The sequence below is a fragment of the Strix uralensis genome, chromosome 18 (genome assembly GCF_047716275.1).
Source record: "Strix uralensis isolate ZFMK-TIS-50842 chromosome 18, bStrUra1, whole genome shotgun sequence".
Taxonomy (NCBI): domain Eukaryota; kingdom Metazoa; phylum Chordata; class Aves; order Strigiformes; family Strigidae; genus Strix; species Strix uralensis.
Window position 1 is genome coordinate 17,345,221 of NC_133989.1, and position 24,747 is coordinate 17,369,967.

General features: G+C 49.6%; 1 protein-coding gene across 2 annotated transcripts in view; it reads right to left on the minus strand.

Moving 5' to 3' along the window:
- The window catches only part of LOC141951587 (rho GTPase-activating protein 39-like), a 56,560-nt gene extending 32,129 nt beyond the window's left edge, over nucleotides 1–24,431 (minus strand). The window contains exon 1 of one of the 2 annotated variants that reach the window (XM_074888047.1): nucleotides 24,278–24,431. In XM_074888047.1, the coding sequence (XP_074744148.1) occupies nucleotides 24,278–24,288 (11 nt within the window). In that variant the 5' untranslated portion in view covers nucleotides 24,289–24,431. Of the gene's footprint in view, nucleotides 1–10,266; nucleotides 10,464–24,277 lie in introns of those variants that run through there. The other variant, XM_074888046.1, reaches the window with a different exon arrangement.
- Between the last annotated feature and the right edge of the window lie 316 nt (nucleotides 24,432–24,747).

A 24,747-nucleotide genomic window follows, 5' to 3' on the forward strand; every position in this document is an offset into this window, starting at 1 on the left:
CAGCAGTGAACTCCAACAGCACTGTAACGCTTCACAAGGAGGACAGGCAGGCAATAGGAAAAGGGGCACTGTGGACTGAAAAGGGGACTTAGACCCAGGTGGCACACTGGCAGCTTCAGGGGTGCGGGAAAGGCTGCCACTGGTGCTGGAACGTAGGAAGCTTCACCCAAAGGTGGGAAGCATGGCACGCTGCCCTCAGGAGAGGAAGGGCTGGGGAGAAAGAGAGCAGGCGCTGAAAGGGCTGGAAAAGGAAAGCAGGCATGGCAGGACACACCCCCCCCCCACAAAAAAAGCAACAGAGAAATGCACACATGGATGAGTTTGGGAGAGAAACAGGAGGTAGGTATGGAGTATTCACTTGGCAAGGAAGAAAAACACTCACAAAAACCCTGCAAGACCCAGCTGAGTGATCAAGATGCCATTGAGTGATCAGTTGAGTGAGGTTCAGGAGTATGCTGGTTTTGCTCTGTTTTACTAGCAACTGGATTAGTAAAGCTCTGAAACACCAACCAATCTACCAGCACTGTTGCTCCTCAGGAGAGAGGTCAGCTATTTTCTGTTAAGTGCAAGCCATTGAAAATAACGAATTCTTCTCATGGCACTTGGCCATGACAAAGCATGTGTTGCTAACTATAGTCTTCCGTTTTAACAAGCTTACATTTATCTTTGTGTGCAAAGACACATAAGTGGATGACTTGGGTTGGTGACCTCTTTGCTCCCCTTAAAACTGAGGGGCTGAGGATGAGTTTAACCAGGATGAGGTTGAGGGGATAAGGTAGAGTTTAAAGAGTGAAAAAATCTGCACAGAACACACTGAAATACCAGAGAGTTTGGTACAATCACATTCATATATAAAGAAAGAAAAGGAAAAGCAAGGAGCACATTCCTGGAACAGGGCCAGCCCTGGGCTGCCACACAAGCCTTGAACATAACATCAGGAACTCTGGAAAGACGTGATAAACCCAGGACTGCAGAGAGATAAGGCCATAACTTGGACATAAAAAAAAATTAATTCCAACTCCCCTTCATGGGGTTAAAGAAGAAGTTTCCTGGGAATGGTTTGAATAACACTTTTTCCCGTCCTCTCAGCTCCCAGCACTGGGTGATGCAGCACTCACAGAACATGTGCCCGCTCCCACCGGCATGGTGGCGCCTGGTCACGGTCACACTGGCAGAATCACTGCAGTGGTTTCAGTCTGCCTCATCTTTTGGGATCAGCGATCCCAGGCACGGGGCTTCCCTGCAGGCCCAGTTTGCAAATTGAGACTGAACCCTCACCACAGGCTGAGTGTGGGGACATGCAGCCCACCGGCACCACCGGGGAACTAACCCGGTCACCAGAGCCCACAACACAGAGGAATTTCAACAAAATCCACACTTGCTTCCAAAAACAAACCCACATTCCCAGTGTGCGTCCTCCTGTATTGTCAGAGAGATTTCAGGAGTTTCCTCTGCATCCTGAGCAAATACACAAATACCTTCCATGCCTCATACCTTGTAAACAGGCCACAGCTCCAACCACTTGCCTGGAGCAGCCTGAGCCCCACCCGACTGTGAAGGCACTTGCCTTGGGCACACTGATTTTTTTGAGGGGTGGCTCCGTCCCCAGGCAGTGAGGTGCCATGTGGGCAGACAGCGCACCAGGCACACAAAAAGCAGGAGAAAGCATAGGGCTTTTTGTCCACAACTGCATCTCACATGGGCAGACAGGTTTGTTCCCACCTGAAGGCTCAGCCCTCACAGGCAAGCAGCTTGCTTTTTTATGAAGTGTTGCATAGACAGAGCAGGTAAGAGGCCAAGCTGCTGTGCTCTTGTCCTGCCAGCCTCTGGGACAGAGGTGATGGACATTCGCAAACTTTGCTCCTTCAAAACCAGCCTGGGTCCCTCCTGGCTGCCACTCCTGCTTAACAAAGCCTGGGAATTAAAAATAAAAAGGGTATTTCAGCCTGAAAGAGCATCCTGCTAGCATCCCCTGATTAATCTTCTCACAAAGACTATAAATGTTAGCACAAGATCCAGCAAAGAATAAAATTGTTTTAACTAAAGAGAAGCGAGCAGGACTAGAAATGGAAGGGACCAGTACAGGAGAAAGGAAGAGTCACTTGCAGAAATCCCAAGTAGTCAAAGAGCCACTACTCCAGGAGAGCTGGTTTTCTTGTCACCATCACTCAAGTGACACCACAGCACAGGCAGCCAGGCACAGTCCCTGGACACAAGTTCTTCGCAAGGCTGTCCAAAGATAAGAATAGTGGAGAGATGTTTTCTCAGCTGGAGCTGTCAGCTTGAGACCAGGGCAATGTGACCACCCAGCCCTCTGCACGAAGCCTTCTCTCCACTCATCACCTGCGCATGCTGCTCAGCACCAACCCAAGGAGGCATTCACCTGCCAAGGGCAAGAGCATCCCAAGGAAAGCCACAGGAAACCCCTGCCTCAGGAAGCTTCACACCAGGCTGTGAGCAACCCCCGCTGTGTGGCTACAAGGAAAGCTCTTACAGCTTGATCCCTCACTTCACTTCCAAGTTGTGTAATTTTTTGACTTCTGTGCTCCATCTCCTTCCACCACCTCCCTTCTTTGGGATGAGCATTGCAGAGAGCTGGGGCAGTACCAAATCCTTCTTGGCCAAGCATGACTCCATACAAAGTGGGATTTTTGAAGACTAATGCCCTCAAAGGGAGCCTGCAGCGTGCTCGAAGGTGGCCCCAACACAGAGAAAAGCAACTGGGAAATGAAGCTCTTCCTCCAGGAAAACAGGAGTCTGAACACAGCCAGCGTATGATTTCATATTTAGTATCACAGAAGGATGGCTGCACTCAAGAGGACAGGGGACACTCCTGGACATCAGGAGACTGAAGAACTTGAGGCACCACAGGCTGACATGACCTTTCATGAATGCCAATGCTTCCCTTTACATCATCTCCACACCCTGTATAGACAAGGTGTTGCTACTACACCCTGTGCAGAGCAGCCACCTTCCTGTGTCCTTGCACCAAGAGCTGCAGTTCTTCACCTATGGCTCCAAGCCAGGGCTGCTGAAGCATTTGCAAAGCTCCAGGGGATAGTGGGGCTTCAGGACCATGCAGATCCCATCATCAGAGGTCATCTAACTGAGGATCTGTCAATGCCAAGACTAAGTGCCTATTAAGGATCCTCCTTGAGGACAAGGAGTGAAGAGTTTGGCCATCAGACACACAGAGACTGAAGTACAACTCTCAGAGACCAGTCATGCTGTGACACTGGCTGGAGGCATGGACATGTGGGGGGCAGTCCAGGGCTCCTCGAGGCAGCAAGTGGCTGGGGTGACAGGGACCAGTATCTGAAGTTATCTGTCTTACACAGACAGGGAGTTCAGCGCCTCCTTCGTTTGCTGCTAATGGAGCATACGATGAGGGGCCCATGAGGGAGCAGAAGCAGCCTTATACAGAATGAAGCCACGTTTACAACCCCAAGTGCTCCAAAGGCTGGCCCCAGCATCAGACCAAGGCAAACCAGTTAAGGAATGGGGAGCAGGTACCATCCCAGAGGCACCAAAGCTGCTGCCATCGCTGTTCCTCTGCAGGTCCAGGCTCCCAGCTGGCTGAAGAGCAGCCTGAACTGTGCTCAAGCACACATCAGAAGAGCTTTTTTTAAGAGGATCATGCTTGGCCCTTCACCTTCTGCACGACGGGCAAAGCCATTCCAGTAGAGCACCCCAAACAGATTCCCCTTAGAAAAAAGTTTCCTCAGTGCACACACTAAGCAATGAAGTGCAATCCCCAGGTGGCTCCAAGTCGCTCAGATTTGCACATCAAAGCCAGGACAAGGCTGTAAAACTCATCTTTATGCTGGAGCTGCAGAGGGTCTCCAAGGTCTCTAGCCCCAGCTCCTTGCAGTGATGCTCCACCAGCTGACTCAGTCAATTTAGGCTTTATTCATGCCTTCTCTCAGCCAAGTCCAGAAAAGCTGTAATTTAGATCTTAGGGAAAAAAATAAGGTACGCAAAACAACCCTCTCTCCTCCCTCCCCATATATATATATATATATATATATATGAACTTCTTTTGAATACACATGAATTCTCCTAACAAAAATTATAGAGGAACTAAAATAAATATGTCAGCCTGTTCCTAAAGCTCTCCTGCTTCCAAAAATAAGCATTATGCAAACAAACCAACCTCTGCTTTGCAGGAGACAGACCAGACTGTGAAAATATAGAACAAATTGTTGCAATTACTCAAAGCCTGAGCACATATGCTCAGCTCCAGCAAGAGCAGAACGGGGGCAGCCCTCGGAATGCAGAGCCCAGCCTGGCAACACCTTACAGACAGGAGAACGCAGCACAGCACCATGACTTGGGTGGGTTAGAGGTAGAAGAGAGCCTGAAAAAAGTCCTATCATGCAAAGCATCTCATTACTTTGGTGTTTTTAATTAAAACAAACACAACCAAAGCCCCAAGCCTTCTGCTAAGTGGTATTTTCAAAGATACAGACGTCACATGAGAAATTTGGTGGCCTTTTGGTTGCTCAGATTCTGCCAGTTCTTGCTTCTCCCCCCACCATTCCCAAACTTTCCTCCAGCTTTCGTGCCAGCACTGGTGGCTCCCGTCTTGCTGCTGTGAGTGTCCTGATTCACAGAGCAGAACTGATGGCAACGGGGCTGCTCATCCCACAGGAGTGGGTCAGGGCAGCACGAAAATTAACAGCAGATTCCTCCAAGATCCTGTCTTGGAGAGAAAGAAGTAAGAAACAAGAACTTTCAGGACACGGCTGAGATTTCCTGGGATCTGCACAAATGGACCTGTGGGGGTAGAGAGGAATCTTCGCCAAGGGAGGACAGACAACATGCCGAGTTGCCCTAAAAAGATAATCAAAATAAAGCCCAGAACAGCCCCAAAGGCTTAAGGTCCTACCGCCTGACACCAGCACCTGAACCTTGGGTGGGATGGATGCACAGGCACCTCGGAGCACTGTATCTCAGCAGGGAGAAGGGAGGGCAGCACAGAAACTTCCACTACACCAACCTTCATGCTCACCATCATCCACTCTGCATTGAGCACCACCCACCAGGACTTGCACAGCCCCACTGGCAGCACCAGCCGTGTACTGATCTGGAGCCTGAAATCACTCCCAGGCAAGCCCCAGAGTCACGTAGAGAGCACCCCACGGGGAGAGGAAGGCAGAGGAACCTGAAGTGCTGCTGCTCTCCTCCAACTCATCCTCCATCCCTCCTCCACAGGACAGGGGTTCTGTGACAGAGGGAAGAGCAACGGGCTGGAAACATCCCTGTTTTCATGGCTTCAGGACAGAGCACAAAGCACCTGCTGCATGGGCACTAACAGAGCAGGAGGAGTTCAGGTACCAGAGGTGTGGTCACAGTCACCAGGGGACTGCACAGACCAGTGCTAAAGGAAATGGCACCTGAGGGCAGAAGGAGAAATAAAATGCACTCCCATTAAAAAAATGGGACTGGGCATAGCCCTGCCTGTGCCTGCAAAGCCAGGGTAAGCACAGCCTCCTGCTGCAGCTCCTCTGTCAGAGGCACAGAATGGGGCTGGCTGCTGTGCCCGAGGAAAGGACCTCCTGCTCCCTTGAAGACCAAGGGACTCGCTCACTTCTCTGTCCCCAAATTGTCAGCGAGGGCGAGCACCTCTGACTGCAGTATGGCTAGAGACCAGCTGTGGCCGCTGCAGCCTGGGCAGAAGGTGAAAGACATAAGATGTCAAAAAGCATAAAGCATCAAAAAGGTTACAGGAGCTTCCCTCTGCTCTTTGTAAGGGTGCCCAAGCTGGCCAGGGACACAGATCCAGCTGGACAGCCTCTCCCGGGCGTCTGTCCCAGCTGACCCAGGGTTTGTTTTTTTTTTTTACATGACTGGGGAACAAAATCTCTTGTGGAGCATGAGCCCCAGGCCACAATGGAGCAGCAAGCCAGTTTCCTTGGGGTACAGGATCTGCCCACACAACCCATCCAGCCCTCGAGCTGCTGCCAGGGCATCCCCTGAATCTCTCCTGCCACCACGGCTGGAGTTTTCATTTTGTATGTCAGAGCCGGGCCCAAACTCCCAATCCTTAAACAGCCTCCCTAAAGCTCTGCTTTGCCCCAGACGCAGCGGCACCTCCTAAGCTCAGTGAAGGCTTAAAAGCAGAGTCGTTTTTCCTTTTAAGGGCTGAGCATTTGAGAACAAGTTTCAGAAGGAAGAAAAAAAAAAGTATTGGCAGTTTTCATCCCCTCTCTCTCCTTCCAAAATGTACTGCATGGATCCATAGCCCCATCCAAATCCTAGCTGCTGGAGGGGAGGCAGCTGTGGGGGAGGCTCAGTGCCAGCCAACCAGTCCCTGCCCAGAGGGCACGGGGTGCCCTGGAGGGGAGCTGAGGCCTGGCACAGCTCAGTGCTGTCCTCCCACCTACCCAGCCAGGGGCCGCATCAATCCCAGGACACGTGGTCAGGTCCGTTGTGACTGCAACCCGCCTCATCACACCTGTAACCAGACTGTGTCCCCAACAAACAGGATTTGCATGGAAAAACCCCAATTTTAGCAATATCCTAGAGAAGAAATACTTCACAGCTGCTTAGGTGAAGACATTACAGGACAACCTGAGAGTTCAGCAACAACCGAGCATGACAGCTGGGGCGTATCCTGCCCTCCCGCCATCCCCCGGTGCTGCCCCACCGAGGCATCCCGAGCTCAGGCCCAGGGCAGCAGCCTGATGCCTTCCCCTTGCCCCCAGAGTTGATGACCCCGGTTTCAAGGAGGATTTGTACAGGCACGTATGCTGTAAGCACAGCTCAGTGAGTGTCACTGTGGTCATCCCACCTGCACACGGCCCCACCAAAGCGGACAGCCAGTACTTCACGTGAAGCCATCGCCGGCTGCACCAGCCGGACCCTTTCAGGCTGCAGATCTCCAGTGAGGTACCCAAGGTCACACATGGGCTTTCTCCTCCTGTCTTCTTGGGACATGCCAAGCTAAGACAGATGCTTCCAGCCAGAGCAGAGTTGGGCTTTATCCACCTCTGGGAGCATGTGCTGGCACTGAGTCATACAAGATCTGCCCAAGATGGGACCCAAAGCACCTAACAGCCTCCCAGCATGAATGTAACCCTAAAATCAGGCCTGGGCCATTTCTGTTTTTATCAGGGGGATGGACACACAGCAAAAGGAAGGGACAGTGCTGGAACCCATGCACAAGCCTCCTGGACCCAAGGAGCCCCAGCACCACGGGGCTATCCGCTGACTGAAACCCTGGTCAGAGAGCAGAAAGCTGAACATGGCTTGTTCCTGTTTCCACAAACCTCTAAGTCCCCCGCACCTCTCGCAAGCACCAAACAGAAGTAAATCAGACCTAAGCAGGGCAACATTTCCCAGCGCTGACAAGGCTGTGCCCTGGGCAAAGAATGCCATGCTGATATGGCTGCAGGAACGAGGCGGAGAAGATGCACCTGCCAAAAGGATGAAGGGCAAAAGCCCAGAGCCCTGGAGAAGCAGCACACGCCAAGTGCTCTCCCTATGCCAAAGCAAGTAATGTCACCCAGATGACATCCCTGCTATTTCAAGGACACAGCAGCACCCGCTGCCCCCTCTGTCATTCCAGGAGTTACTGACAAACGTCCTGATTTATCTAGCTTGCTGCCCAACTGCCTCAGGACAGATTCACTCTTCACAGCCTCTATATCACTGCTACCGATTTCAGGGATTCCTCTTCGGCATTGCCACAAAGCCCTTGCAGCTGGGGACCCTGCAGCTGCTGCCTCGGCTGGCTGATCTCAAGGAGAGCAGCCCAGGAACAGGAGGCTCCACAATCAGAAGCTGTTCCAGAAAATCTGCCCCACCACATAAACCCTGCAACTGTTTCACCACCCCGGCAGCAGCGCACATCATTCACACTGCAAGGAACATGATTCTGCAGCATTAACTCTGCACCCAACTGATTTTCATAATTTCTGTGCACGGACAGATCATCCTGGGGTTAGTGAAACCATGCAAGGTGTTGCACAGCCACAAACATGCTGCAGTGCTACTGGGCATATAGTTTCCCCATACAGGAGAGGAAAAGAAGAACAATTTTTCTACCATCTTAATTGAAAGGAAGAAGAAAGAGCCTGTAGCAGCCACGATGGAGCCAAGCAAACAGCCAAGTGCCAGAGGCTCGTTTACACCAGACACAGAGATGTTTGCTTACTACACAAGGGAACACTGAGCAACAAGGAGAAAACGTTTTCTGAATTACGTCCCTGAGTGAAGACTGGGAAGACAAGCAGAAAAAAAAAAAAAAAAAATCTACAAAACCAGAAAAGGGAAACCCATCAGCTGGTGCCTCAAGACCCAGCAGCCACCTTAGCAAGAGCATGCAGGGGCAGGGACTGAAAGGATCCCTTGGGACACTCACCTCAAGTCTAAAATAACTCCACCATACCCCAAAAAACCCACCACAACTTCAGCTTTTCTAAATGAGGTGCAGGAGCAGACCAAGGTTGTAATTACAGGGTGGAGCACCTGCAAGGCCAGGCCATACACAAACGGCCCCGTGTCACGGAAGATGCCAGCATCACCGAGGGCGCCAGCTGTTGACAGCCTACAAACAGCAGGATGGCAGAGCATAAGGCTTTCAACCACCCATCTGCAAAGCTACATATCTGAGGCAGGACATTCCTAAATGCGTGGCATTAGCAAAATAATGGCCCTCTGTCTCTCTTCATTTAAAGGGCTGCCAGTCATTTATTAGCTGAAACACAGAGTCTCTTGAAAACTCATGCACAACACAGACGCGGTTTGCAAGGGCCCGGGTTATTTCTCAGCTAGCAGAGCCCACAAGACACTGGTGGCTCAAAGTATAAAACAAAGATAACAGTGTTTCATCACAACTTTTTTAGGCCATTTCATTCTTCGGCAAAGCTCTCTGGCTGCAGCTGTCTCTGTCGACTCTGTTGAAAAAACTAAGCATGAACAAATGCACAGCAGCTCTTGAAAGTCTTAGCTGTCCAAGCTTGTTAAGCGTGACTCAAGTTAACCGCTACAATGCCGGGTGGCAGAGGAATTTGGCAGCGAGTCAAAGGCAATAGGAAACACAGCTAACAAATAACCCTCCCCTGAACCCCGTGCTGCCATCAGGAAACTCATCCTGACAGGACTCTGTGCACAGGAGCTACTTCAGAGTCATCATTTTCCCCAGCCCAAAGCACATTAATTTCCTCTAGCAAGGGAAAAGAAGCAGTAAATAAATAACCAAAAACCTAAGCCACAGAGTCCATAAACCCTTCATAAAACAATAAACAAAAAAACCTCTTTTCCATGAGAAATTAATTTCTTACATTTATTTTGCCTACAGGAATCACTGAACAAAAAGCACATCACACATGACAGTAAGGATGCTGTGAAGTCAACGAACTGGACCTCACAGCATCAGTCCCCTCCCACAGGTTCCCCCTCCCACACACTTGCCCCGCCGAGCAGCACACTGTTCCCAGCTCCAAGCACACTTCTATCTCTGAAAATCTCACATATCGATGAGTGAATTACCAGTCAGAGATGAAAAACACAGCCTGTGCTTGATTTTTTCCCATTGTTTTTGATTCTGATGTAATAAACCATGAAAAAAGCTTCCTCCAAAAGGAAAGGCGTGTTTAACCGTTGCCCTGAACTGACATTCTTTTCCCGATTGTCTCCAAAATGTTATGGCGTGGGTAGGAATCACATCCCGTATGGATTTTAACCTCTGCTTTGTGTCCTACACACTTGCATCTGTAAGATATCAGTGACTACAGTAACACCTTCAAACTCGAAATAAACAAAAATACTACTTATGTACAGTCCTGGTGCTTTGTCATTAACAAGATCCGGCTTGATTTAATGAGAAACAACAACAGTCGCTCAACCTTGCCTTAAAACAGTCACAGCCTTTTTAAAACTGAACATCTCTGCAATCTCACATGTCAGAACAAAGCACAATTAGTTAAAGCCCAAAATCTGCCTGGCTTTGCAAGAAGCCAGTTACTGGAGAATAACTGTGTCCGTCACCAGAAGCTCTCAAAAAGGGTCTCAGTTGTTTCTTGGAGATGTCCAGGAGAAAAACCAGCTGGGCTCTGTGAGCTGGAACCATCCCACCCAGGCTCACTCTGCTCAACTCCTGCATCACATGCGCTGCCTCCCCAGGGAGCCACAGCCCTTAGCAGCACCTCCAGTGACACTGCATACAATGGACCCTCCTCAGAAACAGGTAAAGTAGCAACAGAAGACGGACGCAGTCACTCCCTGTGGACACGACTGAATTAGTTCCTGCCTTGGACCAACCTTTTGCAGGGCACATGCTCATTTCTTCCACTCCTCCAGAGAGGTTGGTAGGATTGCGGCATGAACAAAGGCCCAAGTCCCACCTTTTCCACAACTCCTCAGCAGGTGCCAAAAGACCCGGCGATGGCATTTCTGACATGCTTCCAACTCAAAGGAGATTCATATGAGCATGCTAGTGTGGCTGGGAAAAGGTGAATGTGCACTTGGGGGTTTTAAACACAGCTAAATTCAACTACTGCCAAGAACAGTCAAAACACAAATTTGAATACACAGGATTTATCTTGTTTAATGACTGGGAGATAAGTGAAGGAGTTGTTCAGACCAGAGCCTGGCCCAGATCATGTTTAATTGGCAGCAGCTCCTCCCCTTGACCAAGTCAGCCTGAAATAAACACTGAAGCATAGCTGGAACAGTAAATATGTGTCATCTGTTTGTCCTGGTTTAAGGGGGAAAAGAAAAAAAAAAAAAAGAAAAGAAATAAAAAGATTCAGACTGGGCTTTCTTACAAGTAGCACAAGAGAGAGACAGCTCAGCTCAGGAGGTGGCTGCAGAGCTGGCAGCACTAGACAGGATCTCCAGAACAAAAAAAAAAATAAAAAAATGCAGGAAATCCCCAGTGTCACTTCTCCCCACAATGGATTTAAAATGAGCTTATCCCTCGCACTTGGTACATGAGGAAGAAGAAACTTCCTGGCTACGAGGGGGGGAAAAACACAGTTATTAATAGCACCACAATGAGCAAGTATCAGAAGTTATGTTGCAGCCCTGGAAGATCTTGGCTGGGTCTTGAAAATATCTGTTGCCATGGCAGTAATTGCTATACATGGTAACAGCGAACAGTGGTGTGAGAACAATTTACTTTTTGATTTGGTGCCCAAAACAAGTTCCTTTTGCTTTCTCTCACCAAAAACCCAAGCATTTATTAGCTTGTGTTCAGCCCAAAACTGAGCTTTTCACTTTCAGAAGAGGCAAGGAAGGCAGCAAAAAGGGGCAAATTCAGAAAACTGTCCAAGTGGGCAGTGCTCTCTGTCCTTCTTTTACAGCACTGCCGATGGATTGGTGCAAAGACCTGGACCACATTCAACTTCCCCTTATATTTGATGTCCACCTAGATAGTCCTCATCTGCTTCCAGTACATAGTATTTGCCACTGATAAAAAAAATAACAGCAAAAAACCACAGAGGGACTCATCCTACTTCCCGAGTTAGAAGCAAGGTATTTTGTGAGATGGGATGACCTGACACTCAATATTCAATGTGACAGCAGACCACAGTGGTGGTGTGAACACCAGCCGATACTTTTGCAGAAACACCTCTTACTCCAACCTCATTTCTGAATTTCAGTGCTCAAGATTTTTTGCCTTGTTTCCTCAGAGCCCATCACTGTGCGCATGGACCGCAGCATGCCCTTCCCCAGCCATTGCTTTCATCCCTTTTCCTAGGTCACGTAGGAATGCTGCGAGTGGCAGAGATCCCAGCCTGGCTCCCTGAGGGACTGCCCTCCACTGTGCAGTCTGACAGTCTACTCCTCATCTTCAGAGCCTATCTTTTAACCATTTATTCACCCATGCATCCCGTGATGGACTTTTCTTGGATACCCTGTGCTGAAACCTTTCAGAGAGGTCCACTAGACCACAGGCAAACACCTTCCAAGTACCAATGAAGTCACCAATGGCTCAATTTCAGTCTACAAAAGCCATGCTGGCTCTTCCACAACATGTCATATCTATCTATGTTCCTACTTAATGTTAGTTTCTGGAAACTTTCAAGAATACAAGATACACGAAACCAGCTGTCCCTCCACCCTGTCCACAGCCGGGACAACAGGAGAGGTTTGTTAGGCAGAGCACATGAGCCTGATCACACCCTCTCTCCATCTTCTTCCTTACTCCCCCAGAATCCACACTTGTATTACAGATGCTACATCCCTGGCTATTCTTGCTAGTATCTGTTTCAGACTGCCTGTCTATAAGTTTACCCAAATGCTTTTTGTAAGCACAACCCCCCAGGACAATGAATTCAGAAGTTCATCACATGTTGTATAAAGTAAAAGTACTTCCTCTACCTGCTTTAAACCAATCTCCTACATGTTTCATCAAGTGCCCCTGATTCTAGTGCCACAAGACTTAGTAGACAAAATTCAACTTAATCAGTGCCTTTATGATTTTGTATACTTTGATCATATGCTACACCAGACTTCTATTTCAAACCAAAGAGTCCCAAATTTTTCTCTCTTCTCATAAAGCAGCTGCCCTCAGCTCTGTCCCTGAGTCATTTTAATTGTCCTCTCTACAGCCTCTCCAACACCAATGTCCTCAAGATGCAGAAACCAGAACTGCACGCAGCCCCCAAGATATACACCAAGATGTCATAGAGGGTCAAAATTATGCCCTCTGCTTTGTTATTATCTCCCTTGCTGACGGTGACCAAAATTTATTGGCTTTTTTGGCTAACATTGCACACCGAGCTGACGATTTCAGAGAACTGCCGATGATGACCCCAAGCATCTTCCTGTGCTGTAACCACTAGTTCCAGGTTCAGCATCATGCAGGCTTGGTATAGATAATTTCCCCCTATGGATACCCCACATTTTCCTACACTGAAGTTCATCTGCCACTTATTTGTCCACTTGCTCAGTTCTGTGAGGTCCTTCTGGATTTCCTCACCTTCAGTGAGGTATCCAATCACCTGAAGGAATTGAGTATCCTCTGCAAACCTGGGGATTTCATTACACCCCTCCATGTCTCTGCTCACCCATAGGATGACCTCATAGTGGTGAGACACTGGCACAGGTTTCCCAGAGAAGCTGTGGCTGCCCCCTCCCTGGAAGGGTTCAAGGCCAGGTTGGACGGGGCTTTGAGCAACCTGGTCTTAGTGGAAGGTGTCCCTGCTGTGGCTGGGGGGGTGGAACTAGATGATCTTTAAGGTCCCTTTCAACTCAAACCATTCTATGATGAAAACCAGTCCCAGGACCAGTCTCTAGGACCTCACTGCTGATTCTGATTCTTACCCATGCTGAAAAACAACTGTTAAGCCCTACCCTTTGCATCTTATACTTTCACCAGCTCTCAGACCATAACAAGCCCTTTCCTCCATGCCCCCGATGACTCAGTTTCTTAAAATCCTCTGGTGGAGAAGCTTATCAAAAGCTGCTTGAAAACCCAGACATATGAAATCCTGCTACCCACGTGCACACCAAGCTCCAGCAGGTCCATGAGGCAGGGCTTGCCTTTATGTTAGCCCTGTTAACTGTTTTCCAAGCAGCTGTGCTTGGCCATGCCTTCAGTGATCTTGTTCTTCACTGCAGAGGCCCAGACACAGAGATGAGACCCACCAGTCTGGTGGGTCCTCTCCAGCAGTGCACCTGGCACAGATATTGAGCCACCTGATATGTTACCTCCCTCATTTCCCCAAGATCCCCCCTCTTCAGAAAAGCCATCGCATTTGCCACCATCAATTTCTGCAATACCAAGAGCACTTAAGCAACAGGATACAGACAAAAGTATCTCAGCAATTTCAGATTTAAGATTCTACATTGCTCTTGAGTAAACGCTGTTTCTTACAGTTTCTTATCAGTTCTTCTGTTTGCTCTAAAGCTATTTCTACTGACATGCAATGCGAGACAACTTCTCAGACAGCTCTTTTGTAGCGAGTTTGTAGTTTGCAAAGCTACAAAGCTCCTCCATGGGAGTCAAGACAGCTAAAAAATGGTTTAGATTTTTCTGTGACGGCTTTATCTTCCATACCTCTCACACCTTGATCTCTTCTGCTACCTGCCTCCAAAAGGTTTCTGATGCATTTTAAAATTAATCGTATTTGGCAAATTTACTCGTCCAAAGTCTTATTCTGGCCTGCCTTATTTTGATTTAACAGATGATCTGCTGAAATGGATACTTTTTTTGGTCTTCTTATGGACACAGCTTCCCCTTTTTGACCAACATCCTTCTCACTCCACCAGCCTTCTTTCCTCTACACATTTCCTTTTGTTTCTGTATTTCTTTAAAAGAAAAAAAAAAAAAGTCTTTGATCTTTTCTTGGTGGAGGTATCCATTCCTCCTGAGCCATCAATGTCATCACCAAATAACTTCCATACCACCTCTGGTCCTATCAGCCACTCTTTAGCAAAGGGACAGAGCCGTACAAGGCTGCCAGTCAAAGAGCCCATCATAACCACAGGCTCGTAGCTACCGTGACTGTTCCTGGGCACACACGCACTAAGTTTTCACAGGTAACTGCATATTCCCACCTTCCAGATGCCCAAACTGAGATGTGTTCCCAGCTGGAAACACATTATGTGACCAAAGTACCTCCTAAGGCACCCACCAGATGAGAGGCAGAGGGGTCAAGGCTCCTCCTTCCTGGGGGACTACAGGACCACAGCAAAGGGCAGCCAAGATCCCAGAGAGCAGCAGTCTGTGGCAGCATCTCACTTCTAGGGAGCAGCCACAGCCTGGACCTTCTCCCTTGTTTTCAGCATCACTGAGCACACAGCTGTGGTCAAGGCCTGCACAGCTCCTGCCAAGACAAGAGGCAGGGCCCAATTGCTAACCTGTTCTGCAGTTTGTTTAATCAGCAAAAGGTTTTTATTTTTTAAATTTAAAATTCACCTATCAATTTTTACCTGAAGCACAAGAAAAAAAGAGGGTTTGCATCTCCCAGTTGTTGATTACCCTTCTTGATGTCTTCTGTCACAGCTTATGTGCAAAGTTGAAAGAGATGAAGCCTGATACTCTTCTGCATCTTGAGCAGCACGGAAAGCTCTGCCACGACAGGGCTGCACCCCAGAAAGGGGCTGGCTGAATGCCCCCCAGCAGCACCCAGTTTTCACAGCCAGCTACACTGACATTGCTCTTTGTCCATGAGCCCTCATACTGCTTATCCTAATGAAAGGCTGCACTTCCCTGAGGACCAACAGAGCAGTCCAAGCTCTAGTACAGACACATCTCACCATTAAAGCTGTTTATGCTCATGGATGTCGTTTGCCTTTCCCAGGGGAAACAGCCACACCATTAGGAGGGTTTACAGCTACAGCTCTATAGGCAAAGCAGCACAAGTTCCTACCGCAAGTAACAGGCCCAAAATGGTAATTTCAGGGGAATACTGTTAATTCATGTAAAACCCCTCAAATCCTCTCTGCAGTCCACAGAGACTCCAGGTTTAACCCAGGTCTGGCTGGGATGTGGAGAGCAAGCAAGCAGCACCGCAGGCAGCCCCACAAGAAACTTGCCTGTTCTCTGACCATCTCCACACATTCACTTGAAGATATGGCTGCTGCTGCAAATAGTAGAGATTTGAGCAGGGTAAGAGGAATTAAACACATGCCCTCCCCTGCCCATGCCAAGGGCCCACAGCGTGCCGTTCCTGGGGGCCAAACTCCACTTCGGTCAGGCGCTGCGCTTACTGCCAGGACTGCAGTAACAGAACTGCCAGAGCCAGCTGCAAGGGCTATTTTATTTCAGCACCCAGAGTACAAAATGTAGGTGGTATCAGGAGACACTCTCAAATAGGAAACTGTGCTCTTCCCCAAAGAGCCTCTGGTGGAGGACGCAGCCCAAAATCAACACGCCCCAAGCACAGCTCACTGCCCGAGCCATCCAGGCCAGGCAGGAATGAGCACATCAACCACTGAAAGTTGCCCATTGTTACATTTTGAGCCGAACTCCGGGCTGTTTCACTGAGCTACTTGGTGATCACCATGCTGTCCACCCTTTTCCACCTGCAGTCTTTGCTTCATGCTCCAGAGACAGCAGGGCCAACAGAGCAAGTAGCCCAAGATGAAGTTTTCCTCTAGCCTGGCAGCAAGCACACCCTGCACCAAAAATGCTGGGTTACTGAAAAACTTCTCCCCGGTGCACATACAGCTCTCGCAGCTCAGCAACAGCTTTCCTTATCCAAACAGAGACAAAAGCAAGTGATTTTTTCCCCTCCAAAAATCAAATAAAGTTTAAGCACACAAGTGCTCAGCTATTAGAGGCAGTGCTGGGGGGCTGATGGGGGACTGCCACCGCACCCCAAGAGGCCACTTTGCTGAGCAAGAGTTATGGGGAGCCAGAGAAGCTGAATTCACCGACATCTTCCCCTTTGCCAGGCTCATACAGACCTCCTTGTTTCAAGAACAAGAGCAACCTGAGAAAGTGTACGCTACCAAAGGGAACTCTTCCCCACAGCGGCTGTCAGCCTCCCTCTGTCACAGCTGGGTTTCAGCATTCAAGACCAAAGTCTCAACAACATACCCAAAGTCACCCCCGCAGCACAGTGTCCAAAGCTGGCCTGACGACCCATGGACAGGCTGGGTGATAACATCATGGTACGCTGAGCGGATCCAATGACTTGCTCCTGCTGGAAGGAGTGGGGCCCCTCTGCGTCCCCCCCACGCTCCTTCCCCGTGGTGCACCCCCAGCACTCATCACACAAGGACACTGGAGCTCCTCAAATCCCACACAGAGCTAACTCAGCTTGCTAACTAAACAGCAGCCAGTTTTCTCTTGCTTTAGTGAACTCAACCATTCTGGTGATGGGACCCAGGCCCAGCAGTGCACAGCTTCACCCCCAGATCATCACTGTCTTTCCTATCTTTTATGCTTATTGCCACCCCAAAACAGACTTTTGCTTCGGAAAAGCCTTCAGTCTCCAGAACCTCAAACCTGTGTTTTAGACTAATTTCAAGTTACAGCTTTAGCAAATTTAGGCTGAGCTGTCAGACTGCCACCTACTCACCAGGCATTTCTTTAGCAGCTTCTAAACCCACAGTACAGAAAGGGCCATGGCACTTGCTTTTCACCCTCATTTTCAGTGATTTTAAAACTAATTTCATGAAAATTGAAGCAGCTTATTTCAAGGGCAAGCTTTCTAACGAGTTTCCAAGTCAAAACTGCAACTCTTCTGCCATTTGTGCTCTAATGCAGGACTGCAGGGGAGAGCCAAGGGCAGCATCGACCCAAGCACAAGGCTGCCCTCCAAGCCCCAATGCCCCTTGCTTCACACTCATTTACTAGACTGACTAAATGCAACTCGGCTGTACCCCAGCCAGACTATCCATTGTATTACAACGGTACAAATTGCTAAGAAGATGTACCTCCATATCACAAGGTGCTTAGCATTCGTCCTTAGGCATACATTAAGCCCTCCTCATGCCGGCCACACGCCAGGCTCTGCGCCTCAGCTCACAGCCCTCTCGCCATCTCTCTTTGCTTCACTTGATGTTGATTCATCACCAAGAATTTGTAAAACACTTGGAGCTTCTCTCCTCTCACCACAGCTTAGAGCAGTGCTTGGAAGTCCTAATAAAAAGTCCCAAACCTAATTACTGTAGCTAGGGAGCAACGAAGAGCTAGCCAGTGTGGCTGATACTCAGCTGGCTATCTGCAGCTATCAAAGGACTACCAAAGAACTACAACAGACATGAGGAGGAAACAGTCGCCAAACCGAAAGAGGATCAAATATGGCATTTACAGTTTTATGACAAACTGAACATGTTGAAACAAACAGCTGGACCTTCAGTTACTGTTCAAACACATATAAGGGAGACTCAGATCTGGATTACAGTGTGACCACCTGCAGCTTACCCTGTGTCTGGAAACAACCCCGCACTTGCTATTTCCCACGCAGCACCAAAAGCACACGGGGGACAAGCCCAGAACAGATAAGGGTGCGTGCGGGAGTACGCGGGTGCAAGCAGATCAGCTGGGGAGTGAGGACCAGGCACTGGAACAGCTGGGGTGGCCAGGACCACTTGGCTGGAGCACGTCAGGGTCCCGACAGCAAAACCAAGCCAGCCACCCCGATAGCCCAGCTGCCAGTGCAGATGCACCGAAAACTGCAGCCAACATCCACTGCCTGGTCTGGCCACAGCCTCTGGAGGGGCATCTTTCCAGGCAATACTACACAGCACTGCTCACCCACTGCATCCTCTGGGTCTGTATTTAATTATTCAGCAATAGAACCTCCTATGATAACTTCTCTGACTTCACAGAATCACAGAGTCATCAAGGTTGGAAAAGACCTTGAAGATCATCTAGTCCAACCATCAACCTAACACTGACAGCTCCCAACTACACCGTATCCCTAAGCACCATGTCACTTTGCTACTGAAAATATTTTACACCAATTTTTCCCTTCTAAAGTGAGCTCTGGCTGCTGCTACGCATGAAAATCCACATGCAAGACACTGCACTGCCTCAGAGTCAAAAAAACCAAAACAGCTGAACTCCATGTGGTTAAAGGAGATTTGCTGAGTTCAGTCCCAACTCGTCAGGCAGCATTGTGCAGGGCATTTCTTGGTATCACTGGTGATGGAGACAGTAAGCCTCTTTGTTCTGTAGATCTGTTTTTTCTGTTTGGTTTTGCTTGTGTTTATTTTTTTCCCAGAAGAATGACAAAGAAGTTATTCCTGCTACAGTGCACCTGGCCCTGGGCCACCGGTTCATGATGTCCAAGATGACACAAAAATCACACTACACTGAGTCTTTACTGCCTCTGTAACAAGTTTCCAGCCAGAAAGCAGCAACCTTGTTTGCCCAGGTAGGAAACAGCCCCATCTGCCAAAGCAAAGTGCCTTATGGCAGTGTCCCACATCTGCCAAGTTACACATACAAATGAGCCCAGCACAGGTTTGTTGTTTTTTTTCCCTGCCCCACTTGGCTTGTTTGGTTTTGGTAGATCATAAACCCTGTGGCTAAGAAAAAGGTCTGTTTAGAGGGGCCCAGGTGTCCTCTGCTCCAAGCTGAAACAGGAACGCCACAACAAGTCCAGGGAGCACGGGGCACTCACTGTCATCTTCATTTCATCCCAGGTCAGAGCAATTTCCATCGAGAAAGGCAAAGTGCAGTGAGAGCTTGGCTCAGGGAGCTGGACACAAGCAGAATACAGGAGGGATAAGAAAATACATCCTCTATATAGACCCAGCCTTCTGTTTGCCTCTGCTGGCTGATAAAGATGCCAATGAATAATTTTATTCAGACCTCTCTATTTCAGAAGTTCCCCAGAGCTCTGCAGCCCTCAGTGGAATTTCATACAAGTCCATAAGTCCAAAAAACACAAAGGAGCCTGAAAAAAAAAAAAATTAGCATCTCCAGTACTTTGGTCTTTCAGCTTGTTTTTTTGAGGGGGAATTTTCTAAAGTTGATATTGTCCAACCCAAGCCCCTTCTTTTCACCTAAAGCATGTAACTGCAGGAGGCCAGACACAACCCAACTCCTCAAGCTGCTACACAAGCCATACCAACACTCCCCCGGGGATCATGGAGGCCTTTCCAATCTCCCATGCTTTGTTGCAAACAAGCAATCTGGATCTTCAGCATCTTCATTATAAGCTTCCCAAACCTCTTTTGACTCTGTGCATTGCATAACCAAAAAATGGCAGCTGACAACACACAAACAAAAATGCTTGGGAGAGTAGATAGAGGATGGTTGACACCAGCTACACTGGAATTCACTGGTCAACTGGAAATATAAAACACCTATTCCTTACATCAGTAACCTCAAATGCTTGGAACATTAATTAGGATGAGAGAATATATCCCAAATAATGGTATTTTTTCCCATTCTCCCACGAGACAAAGACCAAGTGCAAAAAAATTTTCTCTTGACCTGCAGTATCTCATTCCAGATGTACGAGCCAGATGGACCTCACATCTGCTGCTTTAGTTAATACTTTTCTGCCACTCAAAAACTGACTGCTTTAAGAAATTGCCTAGAGCAGAAGACTTCTCTTCCCCATGAAAAGTATAAAAACAGACAGCTTGCTTCAGTGGACACTCATGACTGAGCTACTAAAAAATGCAAGAAATTGCTTGATCATTAAAGCCATCTTTCCTACAAGAGAACTGCCTTTCTGCGCACCTTGACAAAGGCAGAATTAACATCAAATGCGTAAGTAACAACAGCAGAGCTGAGAAACCCCCTATGAACCCAGCTAAAACCAAATCCACGTGTCTGCTCTGGAATTTATAACAAATAAGAGACACTTCACTAACTATCTGAATCTGCCCAGAGGGCTTTTTAAAGAAACACAAGCATATACATGTCACAACAAGGCACAAATAATTGCGCTCAACCTGGGAAGGACTGATGGAGCCTAAATGGAGCATTTCAAATTCTGACGTATTTACTTGCTGAAAGCTTGCAAGAATCTCCTCCTAATTGCATCATCCACTGAGAAAGCCATTGGGGTAGTAGGACAGGAATGGAAACACTGGGAAAGGAGATCACAGGGAAGGAGGAAACGCTGCTTCTTTCCTTTGAACTTCTGATTAGTTTCCATCTGAAGCCTCTTGTGTGTCTGAAGGCGTTTCCCAAGGACCAGGCTTAGCCTGCACAGAGTCAAACACTGTAACTGAAGGCACAACTCCACCTCAGGAGCTAGCTCCAGGCCATGCTGGGCCTGCTGATGGGAGCAGCTTAAAAAAGGATACAGCAGTGATGCTGGACAAGAGAACTACCTCGTCCTCCAGAGCTTGTCACCCCTCTTCTGCCTCTGCCAGCAGAGCTACCGGAGCAAAAACACACTCCTCATTCCACTTAAACCCAGTCAGTCGTTCATCCCTAAACCATTTCATCCCAAGGAAACTGCCCTGGCAAGCTCACCAATAGCTCCAGCAGCATGTTGAGAGGATCAGGGATGACACCAGGACTGCATGACAGAGGTCGGGCTGCCGATAACCTCGCCCACTTGCACTTATCTCCACTGATGTCAGAGAGCAAACACAGACCTTCACTACCCCAGCTCATTTACTGTGAAGCGAGTTACCACAATGCTCGTCCAGGAATAGGCTCACCCAGCAGACGAGAGTGGGACAACCCGCTGGGAACAGAAGCATGTCCGGCAGTCGCAACTAACTACAGAGAGGACATCTACTTGTGACTTTATTTAAGCCACTTAAGAAGAAGATAAACCAGAACAGGGCACATGGACCCAGTCCAGAGGATGTGGGGGGCTCTGTGATGAATAACAGCGGGAGGTTCAGATGCCCTGCCAAAATCAGAAGACCCCTTTGCTGCAAAGCCAGGGCTGAGTTCAGACACCAGGAGTCCATTAGCAGCTCCAGGGCAGGCTGAAGTGTGGAAGTTTTCACTTGTTCCTAAATTAAAGCTTCTGAAAAAACACAGAAACTAGTATTCAGGCAAAGACAAATTAAGGACTGAATTAATCTGAAATAACTCATATTCAAGATACTGAGACTCAGTAACAAAGTTAAAAGTATTCGCCACAATTAGAACATAAAGCATGTGAATCCTTTATATTTTGTATTAATGAAATTAAAATGGCCAGCCAGATCAGCAGGTTTCCCAGTGAACAAGTACACTCAGTACCATCCCCAGTCCTACTCACTCAGCTAACAGGACTTCAGCAATCCCCAGTACTTCTGGCTCAGGCTGGAAGATCTCCCTCCACTCACGTCCCAAGGCTGTTTAATTCAAACAGCCAGTCCAAACTGAAAAACTTTCTTCTCCATAGGTAAAATGGCAACCAAATAGTAGTCTTACTAATGCATTTACCTATCAATAAATATAGATATAACACATCCTTTTGTTACTTCAAAGAAAGGGTTCATGAATATGAATATTTATTAAACTTCACTGTCAAGGGAAAAAAAAAAAAAAAACAACCCACCCTCATGGGCCAAAAAGCCAAAACCCAATATCAGTTTATGCTTTGTTACCTTTAATTACAGAAACAATTCCATTAAAGGTGATTTGGATCTTACAGTCCTTCCCACAGTCCCTCAATGATGCTAACAGTGCTTCCTCCATGGCTCAATGTGAAAAAAACAAACCTGTTCCCTCATTTACAAAACTCTACCTGGTTGTCAGCTGGCAGTTGCCCCAGTCCTATGAAGACAACCCCAAAAGAATGGCAGGATTGATTTAAAAAAAAAAAAAAAAAGCCTCAAAGCTCAGACTCGAATACATCAGAATCTTCAAGATTTTCTTACCCATTAGGCAGCTCACTACAGGAATCTCAGTCTCTCCTCCTTTCATCTTTGCACCACAGCACATTACATTTTTCTAGAGATCAAGTAAATCAGTTGAATAGGAGACATTTGTCTTTTGTGCCCCTAAAGCAGGGCAGCGTTCAGTGAACCAGATTCTGCATGTCTTGTTCGCACATTAAACGTGCAAGTTTCTCAGGAGGTTTTCAGCTTCAGACCCAGTAACGGTCAGACTGAAACCAGCCTTTTGCATCACAAGGACTACCATAAAATGATCTTGGTTAGAAAATGCACCAGGCCGGTATACTCAGATCTCCCTGTAGCTTATGTGCTCCCCGCTAAGGCCAGGACATCTGTTTCAGCTAAGCAAACCTGTTGTGAATACAGAAGGCATGTGAACTATCCGACCAAAAACCTGGCTTCAAAATCTGCATTCCTATAATCCGCTGTGATTTCAGCATCACTCCAAATAGCCTCCATCCAGCTGATAGGAAAGAGCTGTCTCATCAACCCAGCAAACACCAAACTCAAAAAGCACTAAAGAAATAGTCATTGGGGATACGCTAGAAAAAAATATACTGAAATCCAGTACAAGAAGCCCTGTACTCTGCTGCACTGGCTATGGAAGGATAGCCCCCAATCTATGCAGCATTGGCAGGTTTTCCAGTTTACCTCCTGAAGTGAGCAACATGCAATCTCTATCCCTGAGCACCGAGTGCCCTTGGCTGTCACAAGCAGGAAGGCAGAAGCAGCTGCTATGAGTTGCTGCTGCTAGCAGCCGGAGAGCATGCTGCTGTGCTAATCATTTTGCTCTGCGTGAATTCTGGTATTCTGCATCCGCACTCAAGGGGATTTGCTATCCCCAAGACGCTCCTTCTTACAGACTGACTCAAACCATGTTCTGCTGGAGAAGATGCAGAAGAGACAGAATAAAAAGAAAAAACAAACAACTTCAAACACAAGAAAAATAAAAAATTATTCCAAACACCTTGCACCACCACCCAGGTACTGGGCAAAATGCCAGCACAGCCCTCCCTCCTCTCCCCCAGACAAAGAGAACGTGAGAAGCCAGCTGAAATCTGGTGCCCCTGGGGAGAGCCACGCTCGCAGGAATGTTAAATTGTTCCGAGCTTTTCATCTAGGACGAAAAAAACCGCTGGCAAAACAGCACAACAGCAACTGGCATCAGCCGTGGGGAGGACAGTGCTTTTAGCCAGGCTCTGCACCTTCCTCCCCGCAGAGCCAAACTTAATTCAACCACTTCTGGCCGACAGGGCAAAGCACAGCGCGACCAGAAGGAATTCTCCCGGAACGAGGTTATTCGGAGGAGCCATAAACCCCCCCCGCGTTGGTCGGAAGCAGGACACAGCCTGGGAAAGTGGCCTGGCTCCCCGGCCCTCCGCTGTCACTGCCAACAGGTGACCCTGGCTGCCACCCGCTCCCAGGGAAAGAACGAATCCCCCCGGTCACCGCTCCCCAGCGAGTCAAGCGCAACAGCCGCTCCTACGCTTGACCAGGAAAACAGTGTCATTTTGTAACTGGGTTGGATTTTTTAAGTGACCGAAAGCAACCTCCACACGCCACCCGCCCCGGGGCGGGTGATGCCGCCGCCCCGCCAGCCCCCCCCCAGCCCAGGCAGGCCGGGGGGCTCCGGCGCAGGGTCAGGCCAGCTCAGCTCAGCGAGACCCGGGGCCACCCGCCAACAGCCCGGTCCCGGCAGCGGCCGGCGGGTCCCCGGGGGGCCGGGCCCGGCGCGGAGCCGATGTGGCGGAGCCGAGCGGGTGCGGGAGCTTCCCCCCGCGGCCAGGCCCCCACAGGCGGGAGGGCGGCGGGAGGCGGCCCGGGAGCGGCGCGGGAGAGCGGCTCCTCGCACAAGTTGGCCGCCCGGCTCGGCCCGGCCCTGCCACCGCCACAGGGCCCGGCGCCGGCCACCCCTCACCTGCCCGCCGGGGCCCGCGGCTCGCCCGGCCCTGCCCCGGCCGCCGCCCGGCCCCGGCCCGCTCCCCGCGCCGGCCCGGCAGGCCCCGAGCGGGCGGCGGCGGCTCCCCCGCCGCCTCAACAGGTGCGCGGCGGCCGCACTCACCTCTCCGCCATGGCCCGCTCGGCCGCGCCGCCCGCTCGGCCCGGAGCGGGGCAGGATGTGAAACCCGATCCCGGCCCCGCCCGGGGGGCGGCGCGGCCCGGCCCGGGCGCCGGGACCCCCGGCCGCTCCCCGGGTCCCTCTGCTGGGGGGCGCCGCGCCGTGCCGTGCCGGGACGGGGCGGGGCGGGCAGCGGCGCCCGGGGCCGGCGGCAGCGGCGGGGCCCGCGGGCCGAGGGCAGCCCCTGGCGGCGGCGGCGGCCGCTCCGGGGCCCTCCCGAGCCCGCCGAGCCCCTGGCGCCGCGGAGCCCCGGCCCGGCCCGAGGAGCGGGAACGAGGAGGGGAGGAGCGGCGCCGGGCCCTCGGCTTTGGAGAAGCTGAAGCATTATTTGAGCTACGGGTCAATGGCGACGGTCAGCGGTGTCACCACGGTTGGGAGGCAAATCGAGGCCAGCGGCAGGAGCCGTCCCGGGC